The sequence below is a fragment of the Protomyctophum parallelum genome (assembly GCF_964188405.1).
Source record: "Protomyctophum parallelum genome assembly, chromosome: 9".
Lineage (NCBI taxonomy): Eukaryota > Metazoa > Chordata > Actinopteri > Myctophiformes > Myctophidae > Protomyctophum > Protomyctophum parallelum.
The window spans coordinates 10,138,136-10,156,238 of NC_139706.1; the positions used below are offsets into that span (position 1 = coordinate 10,138,136).

Here is an 18,103-nt window from a genome sequence, read left to right on the forward strand (position 1 = left end):
GACCCCCATTTGAAAAGATTTGCCAGTGCCAAAGAAGAAACACACTCAGTCTCGACATTACAACATTATAGCAAGACAAGACCCCTAAATAATGATTAATAGGTCAGCTTGACAAAGAGTCTGTACCTTTCCTTTAAGGAAACGTAATAATTACCAACATCCAAAGTGATCTGAAATGAGGCCTGGCAGGGCAACTTATGCAAGACTACTACTACACTGTAATTTATGGAGAGTTAAACTAACTCTGAGCTTAAAATGTCACTTAAAGGACCACTTCACCACTTTTCAACCTACCTTCATATAATTAGTCCTCACTAATGTTTTAACTAATGTTAAAATACCACAATTTCTTTTTTTAAACAAGAATAAATTGGAAGAATATTTTGATTTGTATTATGAGAACGATGGCTTCCATTTTTGCATTGCAACTTTTCGGGAATAGAAAGCCTGCCGTTTCTATTAGCCTGGATTCCCCAATCGATGATGTCACTGGTGGACGGGTTTCTAAACTACCCACAGCCCTCCTATGAGACACAGACCAAGCTATTTTATCATGATCATTAGTGAGGACCTATTATATGAAGATAAGTTTAACACTTAAAAGGTTTAACACCCTTACTCACAATGTAGGCAATGAAGCTTTAGCTTCATGCTTAAGATGGATTAATAGCTAATGCTATACATTATTTATCTGCCTTCATAAATGAATCATACATGACTCATTGTCAAATATGAATAATGTGTCTGAATAATAGCATAAGCATCACAATTAGTGATGCACCGAATATTCGGCCGCAGAAAATATTCGTCAGAAAATGGCTAAAAATGCATTTTCGGCCCAAATAGGCAGAAAATATATCACCGAATAGTGTATGCAATTAATCATTCAAACGGGCGGAATAAATGTTTTATGGACCCATAATAGTGATTATAGTTTTGCCATAACCATTTATTTTGCCATAAATCAGGTAGCTTTAAGGTACGGCCATGACAGCAATGGTAGGAAAAAAGATGTATAATATTAATCATATTTGGATATTTGGTATTCGGTTTCGTCCAAGAATTTCCCTTTCGGTGCATCCCTAATCACAATGGACATAGAACTAGTAAATCTCATGTGACCAACCATCATAAAATAGGAAAGAAAAGAGAGTGAAGCACAAAGAGAATTCAGGGGTTATCTCCATCTTGGCTGTGATCCCAAAATGTCACATTACAGAGAAGAAAAGAACATATAAAACCTCACAATTCCATCTGCACAGTCTACTCATCTACTGTATGACCAATAATACACGTCCCCCCCACACTTTTCAGTAGTTGATAAAAGATAGAGGCCCAAATTCTCAGTGTTGGATGATGAATCAGAATGCTGATACAGTGCAAAAGAAAGGTCCACCTTCATAAATTATGCAATCCTCATTCCTGTCTTAATCTTTCTTAAGAGACGTGGACAAAAAGAAAATATGCCTTGGAAGTTGGGAAGGAGAGAGGTTTTACTGGGTTCTAATCTGAAGTTATTTGATCTTGATCTTTGATCAAGTCAAGTGACATCAGTGAAACAACGTCTCTAGTTTTCTATCACGAAAATGTAAACAGGTTCATGTGCTTATTGAAATGTCCCTGGAAAAAAGATTACTGGTACTCTGATTTGACAATTTCCTCTCTTCCTGAATAAAACAAAAATGCAACACTGAATATCAAGACTGAATCACTACCTAGTTCCTACAACTCACATTTTTGAAGTGTTACTTATTATTATATATATATATACATTTGCGCCGGTAACAAGTTGTGAGCGAACATTTTGTGCAGTTCAGTTCGGCAACTCATAGACCGTTGTGTTTCTCACTCTGAGCGCGTGACGAGCTTCTAGTAACTGTACAGTACATGCAATAATGTACCTGGGGGCCACATGCGGCCACACCTTCACTTAATGTGGCCCTCGGGTTAATATCATAATACTGATATTATTCATTTCATTTCAGTCGATACAGTTTCACAATATTCCCGAGGGGAGCGTGAATGTGAGCCTAGATGCACCACACAGCTTTCTCTATCGTGGCACCTCAGATAAACTCCACAACACAGACTCAAGCCACACAGACATAACAGTAGATAGAGTGAGGGAAGAAATGGGTTACCGGTCTGGGCCATCGCTCAGTGGTCCAGGCACCTTGGCTGGTAATCCAGTCTGGCAGTGTGCCGCGGGTTCGACTCCCGATCCCGACGGCCTTTACTGCATGTCTTCCCCCCCCCCCCCATGTCCTGTCAGCCTACTGTCTGTCCCTCCATAAAATATACAAAATAAAAGGCGAAAGCCACAAAAAAACATTTAAAAAATAAATGTGTTACCATGATTGGCCTCAATTTCACCATATTGAAATACTGTGATTTTCCCAGGTGCAAGAGGCTAAGTTTGGAAATTGGAACTGTTTTGTAATTGGCTTACAAATCAAATAGTATGTTCTAGAAAATGTGATATGGTGATGTCGTCCTTTAAGCCAGAGGTTCCCGAATCCCAACCACGGGTACTAGTACCAGTACTAGTGGTACTAGTACCACTGGTACTAGTACCACTGGTACTAGTACTTGAGCCCCCCTCAAATAAAGTCACTCACGTCAACCAAAAATAAAAGGAGAAAAAATAAAATAATATTACAACTACAGGTAGTTCTTCTGGTTGAAATAGGCTATCCAGCCATGCTGAAATAAGCATGACAGCACACCTAGCCGTTAATAGAAGATTTGAGAACGGATTAATCACATTAATCACAAATATCACACACACACACGTTAGCAATGAACGCATGTGTTGTGAGTGAGCGTGTAGATCGGCTGTTTTCGTTGTCCTCACAGCACCCATAAAGTTGATCAACACAACAGTCAAGAGCAGAGATCTATAGCTCCATTATTCCACATGTTGATCCTGCTTTCTCTCAAAACAGACACGTTATCTAATCTGAATATGGTAATGTGGTGATTTATTTTATACAAGTTGTCAATGACAGAAAAAAGGCCTGTTCCCATTGTAAAAAAGGAGTGCTAGTACTCAAGTTCCCCATTTTCACAGAAAGCAGTCCTATAGCGTCACTGTCCCGCCCCCTTTCAGAACGACGAGTGGCCCAGGAAATGATTCTCCATTCATTTTCTCCATAGGCTTTTCAAAAAGTATTTATTTAAAGACGGTTACGCCGCGGACAAAGCCAACTTGGATCGTGACAAATCATGACTATGAACACAATGTTTTGGGCCGATCAAATCATTTATAAGAAGAAAAACAAAACAAATAGTATTGTATCCTGCCTTTATTTTCTTCTAATTATTTGATCGGCCCAAAATATTGTGTTTGTTGTCATGATTTGTTACGATCCGAGTTGGCTTTGTCCGCGGCGTAACCGTCTTTATATAAATACTTTTTGAAAAGCCTATGGAGAAAATGAATGGAGAATCACATGGGCCACTCGTTGTTCTGAAAGGGGGCGGGACTGCGACGCTCTATAGCGGTGCCTACACGGGTTAATATTGAATCAATATTATATGAAAGTATACGTTGCCAAGTTGCATCGTTCCCAAGTAGGCCGGTGGCCAACTGCAACGGGCACGTACAGGTTTAGTTATATGAAAGTAAACAAAACATTCCAACGCCTTTGTCTTCTAAATTCCATCATTCAGGATGGAATCATCTATTTTGAACAAATTAATGATATTTCATATCTCACATTTTTATGTTTTTTTGTGGCTTTCGCCTTTATGGATGGACAGTAGGCTGACAGGAAGTGGGGTAGGAGATGGGGGGGGAAGACATGCAGTAAAGGCCGTTGGGATCGGGAGTCGAACCCGCGGCACACTGCCAGACTGGATTTCCAGCCAAGGTGCCTGGACCACTGAGCCATGGCCCAGGCCACATATTTCACATATTTTCTTTTAAAAAAAAAAGTTACACAGTATTCCGTACCCACGGGAGCATTTTTGTGCGCATGATTTAATTTAAATAGCCGTTTGCGTTATGATATTATCAATATCCACATATATGATATTCTGATAAAAGATTTAGTGATATTTGAGGTCCATATCACCCAGCCCTACACCCTCTCTCTATCCTCATGCAATACACACACTGAATGTCTGACTGTCTGAATGGCACATACACGTTCACCCAAAATGTTTCTACTAGACTGCAATTCTTTTTAGTACTTCAGCCACTCAGAAACGTCCCCGCCACTCTTAAGATGTAAAAACCCCTCAGCATTCTTTGCGTGCTGACTCATCTGCTGCCTCTACAATCCTCTGGCATCATTTAGCACATATTCCTCCAAATGTTGTGGAAACGATGAGACATTATTTTTGAACCACACGGTCTCATGCATTTCTTGGTGTCTGACCACTAAAAAGAAACCAGTGGTGTAAAGTAACTAAGTACATTTACTTAAGTACTGTACTTTACTGGAGTATTTCCAATTTTCGGTACTTTTACTTCCACTCCACTACATCTCGGATCCAAATAATGTACGCTTACTCCACTACAATTATTTGTTACTTGATTTAGATTATAATTACACTTGAGCCCTATATACATTTTGGCCATTTGAAAATAGCTGATCTTCAAGCTCACAATGCGACACATTGTGACTGATCTTGAAGATCGGCTATTTTCAAAAAGATGTTTATACATTTTGAACTTGTGAGATGGAACATTCTGCAATACTGGAGTACTTTTAGTACATGTTATGCCGATACTTTTGTACTTTTACACTAGTACATTTTGAATATGGGTCTTCTACTTGTAACGGAGTACATCTACGATGCAGTATTGATCCTTTTACTTACGTAAAACAATTGAGTATTTTGTCCACCACTGGATGAAACTGAGGAGTTAATTATTCCCTTCCTCTAAAGCAGTTTGTGAGAGAGAGTGAGTGAGTGAGTGAGTGAGTGAGTGAGTGAGAGAGAGAGATCCATGGCAGACTTTTATGCCCTTATTTGGAACATCATCATCATCACCTCTCTTCTCTCAGCGAGTTCAATTCCTTTTACAGGTTGGAGCACGCCGTCCTCCCTCCCTGACTCATGCTGGGGTAGAATAGGCATACCGCTCGGAAGAACAGCCCCTACGTAGGAAGAGAATGACAGAGAAACTCCCCTTTTCCTGCATTGTCCCAACTTGTGCACTCTCTCCATATCTTCCAGGGGGGATGTATATATATATGGACCCGAAGGGTAGGGAAAAACAAAAGTAGGCCAGACTTCATATCAGATTTTCTGTCCTCTTAATTGACAAATGACTCTTGATATATGGGTGCTTGTGTAGACTTTGGCCTGACATGACTATTGTGCAACAAGCCACATCCCATCAATCTTGATGCCTCCTTTGCCTTTTCTCTAATCCAACAGATCTGATATGTTTAGACTAACTCAACTGTTACTGTACTGGCTGAAAAGACGTTTAGAAGGTAGCCTCAACTCAACTCAACTCAAAGAATATATCAACAACATTACTGTTGAATAACGTCATTCCGGTTCCAACAGAAACCTCTGATGATAGTTGCAACTTGCAAGAAATTTGAGGTAGAAATAATCTATACTGGTACTTTATCGAAAACACTAACAGTACGTTTTAACCCACGGCCTGATGTCGAAATAAAAGAAATGTCTTCTGAAAGAATATATATTCAAAGATTTGTGCCGCATTTTCACGATTAAAGATTCAAGCAAGGTCACAGAGAGACAAAGATTTCTATATAGTGTCTGAAAAAGTAGAGACACGTCAGAATTCTCCAGGACAGACGACCCCTCTGGCCTGCGCTTCAAGGGGCGCCCCGACCCACGGACTGATATGATGGAATCTGATTCGTGATGTAACAGGTCGTATTTGCTTTCATCTATGTCTTTGCTGTTCATATGCACATCACATGTCTTATGTTTACGGCCTGTTTATTGGACTATCTGATAACTCTCCCACGGTAACAACGCATCAGTGGTCCTATAACAGGCCAATGTGAAAAGGGTGGGATATATTCCTCAGCCTATAACAGGCCGTTCTGGCATCCAGGGAGAGTGTGTGTAAAGTTTGCCATCGACCGGGTTAACGGTGACAGAAAGTAGCTGTAATGGACGGACGGACAGACACACACGGACGGAGGGCAAAACATCCCAATGTCTTCGGCCTGGTGGAGACAATAAAACATTGTACCGTATATAAAGCTCTATATCACGATAGTAATTATTGCTATAGTGTTCAGTAACAGGGGTCGCCCCATCTCTCACAGTATACATTTTCAGATTGGATAAAATTTGTATCCAATCAGGATAGAGAACCACGCCCAGGCGGTGGCGTAACCGTCTGGGCACCCGACTGGTAATCCAGCCGCAGTGTGCCGCGGGTTCGACTCCCGAGCCTGACACGGCCATTACTGCATGTCTTCCCTCATCTCTCTCCCGTTTCCTGTCAGCCTACTGTCTGTCCCTTCAAAAAAAAACAATAAAAGGCGTAAGCCGCAAAAAAATATCTTAAAAAAAAAAGGATAGAGAACCACAAAAGGATCATTTTATCAGTTTATTAATTTTTTACTGCATGAGTCCTCTTTGCAAATTGCCAGCTTCTTTTATGAATGGAGCTTATGGAGGTGCTTTGACGAGTGTGCATCCATCTCGGTATTTTCTCTGGGCTATTTCTCTAAATGTGCTTAAAAAATATTCACATTTTATCAGGTTAGCCCACGAGGAATTCATGAGGTATTTCATAAAAGAATTGGCTGACCCACCAAACCAAACATCTTCAGCTGTGCATCATTCAACCAGGACACCAAAATCTGTTAAATAACTTAAAATGTCCAAGTTCTGTTGTGATCAGCACTGAGTAAGAACTAACATGGCTAAGTAAACAAAACTGTAGACAATAGACTCTCCCCTCACCACATACCATAGCCTGGAGCTGGGACAGACTATTAGCCAATCTGTGATTGGCTAGTAACTAGCCACTAACCAGAGCCATCTAATAGAAGAGTTACTATATTGAGGGGGCAGAAACAGAATGAGCGCTGTTCATGCAGCCTGAACTGAGACAAGCTGGAGTTGCGCAGTAACAACTAAAGTCTCTTTAATGTTTTTGTTGTACTATTTCTACAAATCAATCTAAGGAATTTAAGATCATTAAAGCTTGGTTGTTGCCTGAGTCCAATACATTTCTGCCTACCTCCGGTCCAGGTCCCCATTCTCAATTGAAGTCTATGTAGGAGAGCCGCCATTGGACTGGCCCCATGAAGTGAACGAAGTTTGCGTAACTCTGTCTATATCTAAGGCTCTGCCACTAACTAGCCACTAGTTAGTAGTTAGTCCAACAGAGGCTGTTGGGTCAACTGGCAGGCAGACCAATGCTGCTGATAGAAGATATATGGAGCTGCTGGTCCAATAGACCTGCAAAGCAAATACTTATTTATGCACAAATGCTACCATGCGTCTAATGCTGATCACCATCACCCTACACGAATGGAGTAGAGGTCAGAATAGATGAGAGATAAGAGTGCTTGAGATGGCTGGTAATACAAAGCAGTTTATAGCACACACAGACTGCTGTCCATTACACTCCCATTATAGGGTGGCGGCCGGCGGGGGGTGTGTGTGTGTGTGTGTGTGTGTGTGTGTGTGTGTGTGTGTGTGTGTGTGTGTGTGTGTGTGTGTGTGTCCGTCCGTCCGTCCATTAGATGCAGCCAATGCCGACCATACATTATATCATTACAGCATCTCTTGAAACACAATGAGCTTTGGTTTCACGATGATGTCAGACTTCCCATCATTGACAATGATGCCACGGCCAGGGTGTCTACTGTCTACTCTGGATGTTTCTCAGTGTTTATAGACTTTATAGACTTCAAGTGATACTACATCATTCGGTAACTATTATTGATTACTAAGAAAACCTGCAAAACCTGTCCATCGCTCACGCCTCCATATATGGCTGTCAGTCCGTCACGCCTTGTGACACGCTCCATATATCGCTGTCTCCATACCATATATGAAGATCACGACGCCTCGTGACACACTCCTGGAGGTTGTCAGTCCGTCACGCCTCGTGAAACGTTCCATATATGGCCGTCTGACTCTGAAGATCACAACGATGTCGATCATCATCAAACCCTGGAGTCTACACTCAGGACGCACTATATGGCCATTAACCCTGTTAATTTTTTTTTCATTGTGCATTTTTGGTCAATGAAAAACAGGAGAAATATATGGGAATGTCAATATATGGTCATATTGTGACGGTCTCATGACAACCAGTGTGGTTGTCGCGACGCGAGTCACACTTGCAAATGACCAAGTTGGTACAACACATGGATCTCCATATATGAAAATCACGACACTAACCTCATCAAACCCTGGATATAGCCATACATGGTTTGACATACTAGATCTGCATATATGGAGCCGGCCAGAAACTCTACATCTGATCCCCGGATTCGAATCCCAACTACCTAGCATTTTCTTCTCTCTCTGCCCATTGGTTTTCTATCTCCCATCTGAACAATTAAAGCAGAAAGAATTGCAGGTGAAAATGTCCCTCTTCAACCTCCATGTGTCCTCTTTTGCATGTATTTTTATTTATTTATGTGTCATGAGTGACCATAGCAGACATATAGGCTATAGCAGCATCCTACCTCAATAACCAAAAGCCCTGTTTCATCTCTTGTTTGCCACATTAACAAGCAACCGGTCCTTACTTACCATAATGACACATGCCTAGTTGTAGTCTATCCGGTCCTAGGCTAGGACTTGAGGATTCCTAGCAGACCGAGTCTGACCGAACAATTTCCCCTCAATGCTAATGATATCTTCAAGGAAAAGGTTAACTCCAGAGGGCTAGTTTCAAAAGGTTATGCTTGTAGAAAAACTAGTTATGTTGAATTGTTGATTAAAAATAAATCACACCCGTGTGAAGTGAGGGGCGCCAATATATTAAAGTCTAACTCATGTTGATTAGGTGATTGTAATGGTGATGTAAAACAAACGGTGCAAACACAAACATTAAAGCCATTAACAATAAAGAGACAATATGACGTAAATTTTCCCTTCATTGTCGTCAATGGCGTTTACAAAACAAACATTGAACTAAAGACAAACATTAAACCTGTGTATAGGAGGGGCTAGCGCCCCTCAAAAATAATCACACCCGTGAAGTGAGGGGCGCTCTTATTGACCTTTGAAACATATCTTAGTTACGTCACCAAGAATGGTGGTCCCTTATAGGCCAAGGGTTTCCACCGACATACGGACAGCCAATTTGCTCAGACACATATGACGTGAATTCTCCATTCATTGTCAATGGCATTTAATGTTTGTGTTAAGACAGGAATCTTGTACACATTACAATAGCTGTTTATAGGAGGGGCTAGCACCCCTCACAAAAATCTGGTAATGGTCAAGGTTAGAGAAGAACATAGAGAATAATCCCACAGAGGGTTGAGTGTAAACAGCCTAAACTGGCTATAAAAAAGAAAAACAGCAGCAGCCACCACTGAGGAAACTGGATTTGTCACTGCAGAGACAATAGAAGGTTTTGTATGTTGAGCAACTCCTGTAGCACAGCGTTAGTAATCCAAAGGGAAGGCGGGCATAAAGGCCCATTTATTATACGTGTGAGAGGAGGGAGGACTGATGGGGGTAAATTGTAGCCGTGTGAAGTGAGGGGCATAATATATTAAAGTCTAACTCATGTTGATTAGGTGATGTAATGGTGATGTAAAACAAATGGTGCCAACACAAACATTAAACGCCATTATCAATAAAGAGACAATATGACGTAATGAGGCACTTGAGTAACTTCTCCCTTAAGTTCATTGTCAATGGTGTTTACAAAACAAACATTGAACTAAAGACAAACATTAAACCTGTATATAGGAGGGGCTAGCCTCAAAAATGTATTCATGAGCTATGATGATTATTGTAAACACTTAGCCATGCTGTCACACTAACGGTACATCTTTCTGAAGTGCAGATCCACATGCGGCCCTTCACACAGTGTTTATAAACACTGTTTTTCATAACGACATTTTGCAGTTGCACAGCTAATTTGTTCAAAAGAGAAAATATTTGAAATGTGGCAACTGGCTACACTTGCAATAGATGCTCAGCTGGATGCAATAGTCATATTCATGAGGAAAGAAATGCTTATGCAGACTTATTCACTATTCATGTATGCCATTTGTAATATTCAGAAAACATAAAACGAGGGAGAAAAATAGCATTACAGGAAAAGGTCCTACTGATCCAGCACTAAAAGTGTCACTGAAATCTGACTTGAAAAGAAAGAAAACAACTCAAAAAGGAAGTATGGAGACAAGTGGAGACATGAATATATCAACCAACATCTACTCACATTCTGTAATAAAGATTACACAACACCCTGCCACAAGAAGCCAAATATCAAAAAACAATACGGGAGGTCTTTCGGGGAAAAAAGGGTCGATAATATAGTCAAAACAACAGCTATTGGGGGACTGCGCATTAGTCCGACAATCCCGTTTGTCCGACTATAAAAAGTAGCTGACTATATCCCAGGATATCTAGACTGTAAATAGTGGGGAGGCGAGACACAGAGGAGACTGGGGAGGAGAGCATTTCCCTGCTTTTAAGTTGGATCAATAACAAGCTCAGACACAAGTGCAAAGGGTGAAGCTGAGCAGTCATCATCCACTGCTTCTCAGAGCATTGCTTCCAGGCATCCTAATGATTGTAGACAGAGACTCACAGAACAACTTGTTAAATTGAAAAACAGGGTGTCTTAACAGCCACATTACACCTGAGTGTGTGTGCGCATTCTTGAACCCAGAGGCAGCTGAGCTGTGCAATTTGTGCCAAAATCAGGTAGTCATTTAGTCGCAGACAGGCATAGCAGGCGAGTCATAGTAGCAGAGTCACCACTCTGACAATAACAATGAATCATAATGTTATCATATCATTGCAAGAGACTGATGCACTTCCTGTGTCAAAAGAAGAGAGCGATAAAACATGTGGGGAGAAACGTCTTTGTCAGAAATGCTTATACCGAAGCAGATTCCAGCATAATCTATATTAATTATAAGGTTCAATTGGTATATGGTGGTAACTGACATGGTTGAGGAGTACAATGAATCTCATGTTCAACATGAGGTCTATTCTTTCATTTTTAAAAAGGAGACCAACGCTCTAAAACCTGGTCACACTGCAGAAGGATTCTGAAAGTATCCCACTCACTGAATGTGTGAACAGCAAGGGAGGCTTCTATTGACAGAAGCACCAAGTTATGTTGGGAACTTGGGGGTGCTAATATGCTGTGTTGTTGCTCGCAGACACTGAGGGAAAACTGTGGAAGCCTCTTTTTTTTTTAATCAAATGAACTTCTTCTGTCAACATTTACATTCCAGGGCCACAGGAGACAATGAACTTCAATGTGTAACAGCATTCCATTCCTCACCTATTACGCAAGGTGACGTGACCCGTTTTATGGTCTGAAATTGAATTGCCAGACATTCATACAACATAGGGTCAGTCAAATAAGGGCAGAATGAGCAAACCAGATCCCATCATTGGGAAAAGGCTATATATATTGATGACGTTAGTGGAAGTGGTGGAATCAATGCTATTCCAATTAAAACTGTGTCAATGTCGGGAATGTGCATGCTGACAGGACAGGATGGGCAATATGCCAGGACATTAGAGGGACCTTACAATAGGACTCTTATCGTATTCTTGGGTGTAGTAATTTACTGTTGGTTGGTGGTGTGTAAAATAAATAAAAGTCCTAGATCAACCCATGGTGCAACAACTGAAACTAATAGGAGGTTGTTATGGAGAATCAGAGATAGGCTAACATTCAACACTGAATCTCTGTAGGCAGGCTCGCACATCATAGTTAAATTGTCCAAGTGAAAGTGACACATTCGTTCCATGTTTACAGGCTAGGTGGGGGGTCACCAAGGCCAGTTTGAATCTGATGGAGAGAGAGAAGGGGAAAACATCCAACCGAGTGAAGAGCGGGTGGCTTCAAAGTATAATAATTACCAAGTGCACAGGCTGTGACAGGATGTGGAATTCGTGGACTTGAGCTCTCCACGCACAGCCCGAGCAGCCCTGCCTTGCCCCACTCCCAAATTGAGACAGACACACAGTCACACACACACACACACACACAGTCACACACACACACACACACACACACACACACACACACACACACACGTAGCAGAGTGTGATGTACGGGGAAAAACACGGACCCATGTGCAAGTTCGGCTGCAGCCAAAAATACAGGACCGTTCAAACTTCAAAGAAAGTTGTGTTTGTAGCAGATACAAAACAATGTGGCTGTTGTGTCATCGGACCTGCTCTACTACCCTCACCTCTGAGTATGTCTGATTATAGCAGACACTCTGAACTGGTCGAGATGCAGTCAGTCAGTGTGTGGAGTGGACTGTGTGGAGTGTGGACGATACAAACAGAACAGAAGTTTCTAACTGGCACTGGGCGCTGACAGACACGCAAAGCAACCTATTCATTCCCAGGATCACACACAAAAAGTGTTCTTTGGAATGGGAACCTAGTTCATAGAGACAACATCGTAAAAAGCAGCCAACTCACGCCCCATTGATTTTCCTCGAGATGACCGTTTAAATATATTTAAACACTCCACTGCTTCACTGGTCGTGTGTCTAGTAAAAACTATACGATTCTCTTCAAATAAACCTTTATAATAATGATGGGGCATCCTTTGTGTATTGTGGTGTGGTGTGACGTTCAGAGTTTTCCATGCAAACTATTGTTATACAGCACAGCAGTTCAAAAAACACACACAGAATGTTAGCTCCACCAACCAACACAATGAAGATAGAGAGGAGGAGAGGCGATCCCATTATTTGACCCGCTTTACCCACCTCATTGTTCGGCCAGAGTGCTGGTGGAGATCCTCTCCTTGTTATGCAGCTTGTGCCACTTCAGGTCTGAATCTGAAGCCCGGTGGGAGGTTTAATAAGCAAAACAGCAAAAGAAAAAACGACAAAAATCGGCGGCGACACACATCTAAACCCCCGGCGAAAAGGGGTCGGGAGTATGGTATAAAGAAGCAGGCAGCGCACCTCGACGGGTTTCCTGGTTGTGGTGGTGTGGACTGTGGGGAGGAGGAGGAGGAGGAGCGGGGAGCAGAGTGCATACAGTAGTGGAGCAGCCTGCTTGTCAACTCCAATCACTATCCCACACTCCTTTTTTATAACCAACCAACCAAACCCCCCCCCCCCAAAAAAAATTATCTACAACTTTGTTTCCCCCCTGCCTGCCTCCACTCCACTAGATATCGCTTTCTTTGCGACCCCCAATTCCTTTCGACACGTTCGCAAATGTTGGATTTTTCGTTCGTCCCACACGCTCGCCTTGTCCCGGTCGGTCGGTCGTCGTTCGTACTAGCAGAGTCTATAATATGTAAATTCATGGACGTCCAACCCGCCCCGCCGGCCGCCAGCTTCAAAGTAGGCTAGGATCCGTGTTGCCAGATTGTGTGAGAGAAATAAGCAACCAGGTCCAAGCACAAAAGAAAGCTATTAAAAAATCTTGGAAAAAAGTGACAAATGTAGAATATTTGTGATAAAATAAAATAAAACATAAATCTGGTATGGAGGTCTCTGGCACAAAATATGTTGTAGGGTCCTTATAGTAGAGGCTCCAGAAGGGGTCCATGCGCACCCCCTTCATTATTTTTTCTAGTTTGGATTTTTTTGCATCCATAGGACCTCTACTATCCAGATTTTGTTGATCCCAAGAACAAAGCTTACCATAAGTGTCTTTTTTTTATTACCCCTATGAGACTTGCGGAAATGCTATCTGGAACACTGGAGAGGCTGTCTTTCGGAGACTGCGGAACGCTCAAATTTAGAGATAGAGCAAAGATAGAGATACCATTTATTTCTAGACAACCTCAGGTTTCCAATGGGACCAACCTTGTCATGCCACCTGTTCGGGAAGGGGGGTAAATACCTAATTGATTCAAAGTTTGACTATGTTCGTCTGTGCAGTGTGCATGTGTCCGTCCTTGTCCACCTGACACTTGGCCTTACTCTGGTGTATTTGAGTCAAGGGAGCCTTCTCTGCGTCTGTGTCGCTGTCATGGTAGAACAATTGTATTTTAACCTGCAGCACTTTGGGTGACCTGATCATTTTAAATGTGCTTTATAAATATATGTTGTGTTGAGTGTATTTAAGATGCAGTACAGTGATCTACAGTGGTCAAAGTATGGGGTCTATTGATGTGTACTGCATATAATGGGCTATATATTGTATGCGGTACAGTGGTTTATAGATACATTTAATATGTTTATAGATGCAGCACAGTAGTAGATGCAGTACAGTGGTCTCATACAGATATAGATGCAGTACAGTGGTCTACTTACAGTACAGTGGTCTTGTGCAGCTATAGATAAGGTACAGTGGTCTCATACAGCTATAGAAACAGTACAGGGGTCTCATACAGCTATAGATACAGTAAATTAGTCTCCTTTTTTTTCAATAGGCGGACATACACATTTGTACTGCATGTATAAAACGGCATGGTTCTTGCTCAAAGCTGCATGAAATTGGCATAAATTTGTACATGACATGTCTGTACAGGGGAGGCTTGTAACCCATTTTCATTCACATATATTGAAGTGACAGCTTAAGGGAACTTTTGAAAAATGGCTATTGCCGTTTTTCACCCGCCAAAACGTAGTCAAACTTTGAATCAATCAGGTATTTACCCCCCTTCCCGGCCAGGTGGCATGACAAGGTTGGTCCCATTGGAAACCTGAGGTTGTCTAGAATCAAATTTGGTCTATCTCTAAAATTAGCGTGCCACCGTCTCCGAAAGACAGCCTCGCCGGTGTTCCAAATAGCATTTCCGCAGGTCTCATAGGGATAATAAAACATTGAAACATTGTTCTTGGGATCATCAAAATCTGGATAGTAGAGGTCTTATGGATGCAAAAAATCCCCCCAAAAAATCCAAACGCGTGGACCCCTTCTGTAGCCTCTACTATTAGTTGGACCAATACATTAATCTGGGGGTCCTTGACATGGAAATGTGTGAGAATTAGGATTAAGAAACACGCCAAAATAAGCAACTACACTTTAGAAACAACAAACAAGCCCCAAAAAACCGCAACTACCAATATCTATAAGCAACTTTACGGAAAAACAAGCCCAAATGTGCTTATAATAAGCGGACATGGCAACACTGTTCTCATCCCAGTGAGGGCAGCCCTTAGCCCGGCCCCTGCCTTCATGGTTAACCGCACCACAACACCGCGCCCTAGCGGTCGGCTTCGTAATGTCAGGGTGGTATGGTTGTTCCATACATAGACCAGACGCGACGTTGGCGGATTTATATTTCGTCGTCGCACGACACTGTAGGCAGCGCGCCCAAAATAGTCAGACGGAATTATAAATTAAGCATAGCGTGGCTGTTGAATGGCCTACCGTGTGTATGTAGACATAATATAGGCCTACATGTAAACAGAGCTGCTATAGGCCTACACATTTTAAATATGAGCACTTTTTTGTATAGTTTTGAGGAAAGAATTTGTCCCAAAATGACTGCAAAAGATTGGTGCTATTTGTTTCACAAAGCTTTACCCTATAATTAACGCTGCGATGTCACATAGCTCTGTTCACTCAATGCTGCGGCTGTACCCTTTTTCAACGGTTTTATTATATGTTGACACTTGCTTTGGCAAGGTAAACCGAACGTATATGTTTTCACGATGCCATTAAAGCTACCTTGAATCTAATTTAATTGTATTGAATGAGTGAAAAGCTCCTTTGAATCGAATCTACTTGAATTGAATGAGTGAAACGGGGGTCAACTCATTATGACTCATTACAGTGCAACAAATATTCGACCGAAAAATTCTAAAGCTGTAGGCCTATAGTAGAGAAGTGGTGGTAACAACTGCGAAAAGGAGATGACATGAATTATTATAGCAGCCAAGTTATCAACACCGTAGGCTATGCTGAAGCATTCCTGAAGGCACTATTTCCTGCTAATGAGGAAAGAAGTAGAACGGGAGACAGCGAAGGAATGCATTACGTCTGCAAGGCATGTGTAAACAGTGCACTGAGCTTTCACAACGCACACACACACACGATGGCTGATTCTTCGCTTGCGAAGATCATAGGAGGAGTTTAGTGTTTAGAGTTAGGGGTCCTTTAGCTTTGCGGCACCAGTGTATCCCAAGCCGTGCATATCCACGGCATGCCTATTCCCACTATAGGCTAAGGAAGAAATGCCACTTGACAGTTTTCAAATCAGCCTCATGCATGGTGGCACTACAACAGGCCAAGTTGCGTCTCACACACACACACACACACACACACACACACACACACACACACACACCACACACACAGCAGCGGCAGGCACGTTCATGTTGGTATAATCCGATCCTTGATTCACAGATTCTCGGGCAACTGGTGCACTTGAACCCGGCCCTGTCCTGACTCCTGATGCAGCTGCGCTGCGGTAGAGGTCTGGGTGGGTTGGTCACCCTTTCGGCGAGCACGTTTGTTTGTGCATTGCAGCTGTCTGTCTGCCTGATGTTGCTGAGCTTCACCGCAGCTACGTTTACAGCAGAGCGCCAAGAGTTTTTGTCAGTGGCAGCTTGGCCTCCCATGTTTTCACACACACACACACACACACACACACACACACACACACACACACACACACACACACACACACACACACACACACACACACAGTAGAGTAGACCATTCTGAGCAACTGTTAATCTGTGTCAGCTAGCTAGCCTATACATTTAGAGGAGGATGGGGCCATGCTTTTGAACGAGCATATATAGCTCATGAACCATTTGACCCGGCGTCGACAGCAATGGAACTTCGACACATAGGCTATGCGTCTCCTCATACCTAACAAGTTTCGTGCTCTATTAAAATCAGTTCAAATGCATCTCCTCCCAGGATCTTTGATCAAAATGCACGAAAAGTACTTTAAGTGAAAAAATGAAGGTTTTACAAGCCAATGAAAAATGTTGCCAGCATAAGACAGCTGCCTTCGAGTCCTCTTGGTGATTCTTATACACTCCTGTGCTAGCCCTTTGTTACTCATTGCATTGGTGAGTCATTTTAGGCTTGGTGTCTTCATCATTGGTCATCAACTGGTTAACTGTTTTTGAGTTATTTGATTTGAGTTTGTATTGAAAGTATTTGAGTTCTCACTTGAAAGTGATGTTAGAGTCTGGCCTTTGTACCATTTAAATATTCAAAATTGCATTCCATCTTTCTTTGAAAGGGAAGGAATGTGTTTGGAGAGCAGAGGGTGTGTGGGGGGAGAGGGTCACCGGTCAACAGTTGTTTTAAGAGGTCTGGGCTGCTGTCCAGATAACTCCAAGTGACATGGTCAGAAGGTCCTTGTGACTGCCGATGACCCAAGCCAAGTAAGCTATAAAAAGGAAAAAACTGAAAGAATGAACCATGTTCATGAGAAAATGCATAATTGCGTGTCAAACAAGCTTTGAGTGACAGTGTCCTTCAATGCACTGAGAAGGGATCCTATAGTTTCCCATTGGACCAATATCCCCGGCCTAAGCTGTGGGGGCACCTAAAAAGAATCTCCATATAATTATACAATAATATGTAGGAGGCAATTGAAAATTGTGAGAGGCAACAGACTGGCTCGCAGTCATCTGTGTATCCATTCCATCCTCATTCCTCAAGTATCAGCACGCCCTCTACTGAGTACTTCATGTAACAATATGTATTACTGATGGATTCCTGTAGATGGAGGTATGATACTAACAACTTCTACAGAGCGGTATACTTTTCAGGACTAGAAAGCCTGCAGTTTCTATTAGCTAGGATTCCTCATCGATGATGTCACTGGTGGACGGTTTTCTGAACTGCCCACAGCCCTCCTATGAGACACAGACAGATTGAGGACCTATTATATGAAGATAGGTTGAAAAGTGGTGAAGTGGTCCTTTAAATAAAGAAAGAACACGCAACATGTAAATGTTTGTTTACCTTAAAACTATTGTATTAAAAAAACATTGTCCAATCTGTGTGGTAGCTAGAGTATATGTATGCAACTTAT

At 42.0% G+C, this 18,103-nt stretch overlaps 1 protein-coding gene across 2 annotated transcripts in view; it reads right to left on the reverse strand.

The window, feature by feature from the left end:
- LOC310864239 (uncharacterized protein) overlaps positions 1 to 13,433 on the reverse strand; it is a 38,871-nt gene extending 25,438 nt beyond the window's left edge. For both annotated transcript variants that reach the window (XM_083772854.1, XM_083772853.1), the window contains exon 1: positions 12,903 to 13,433. In XM_083772854.1, coding sequence (XP_083628980.1) covers positions 12,903 to 12,907 — 5 coding nt within the window. In that variant the 5' untranslated portion in view covers positions 12,908 to 13,433. The remainder of the gene's footprint in view (positions 1 to 12,902) is intronic.
- Between the last annotated feature and the right edge of the window lie 4,670 nt (positions 13,434 to 18,103).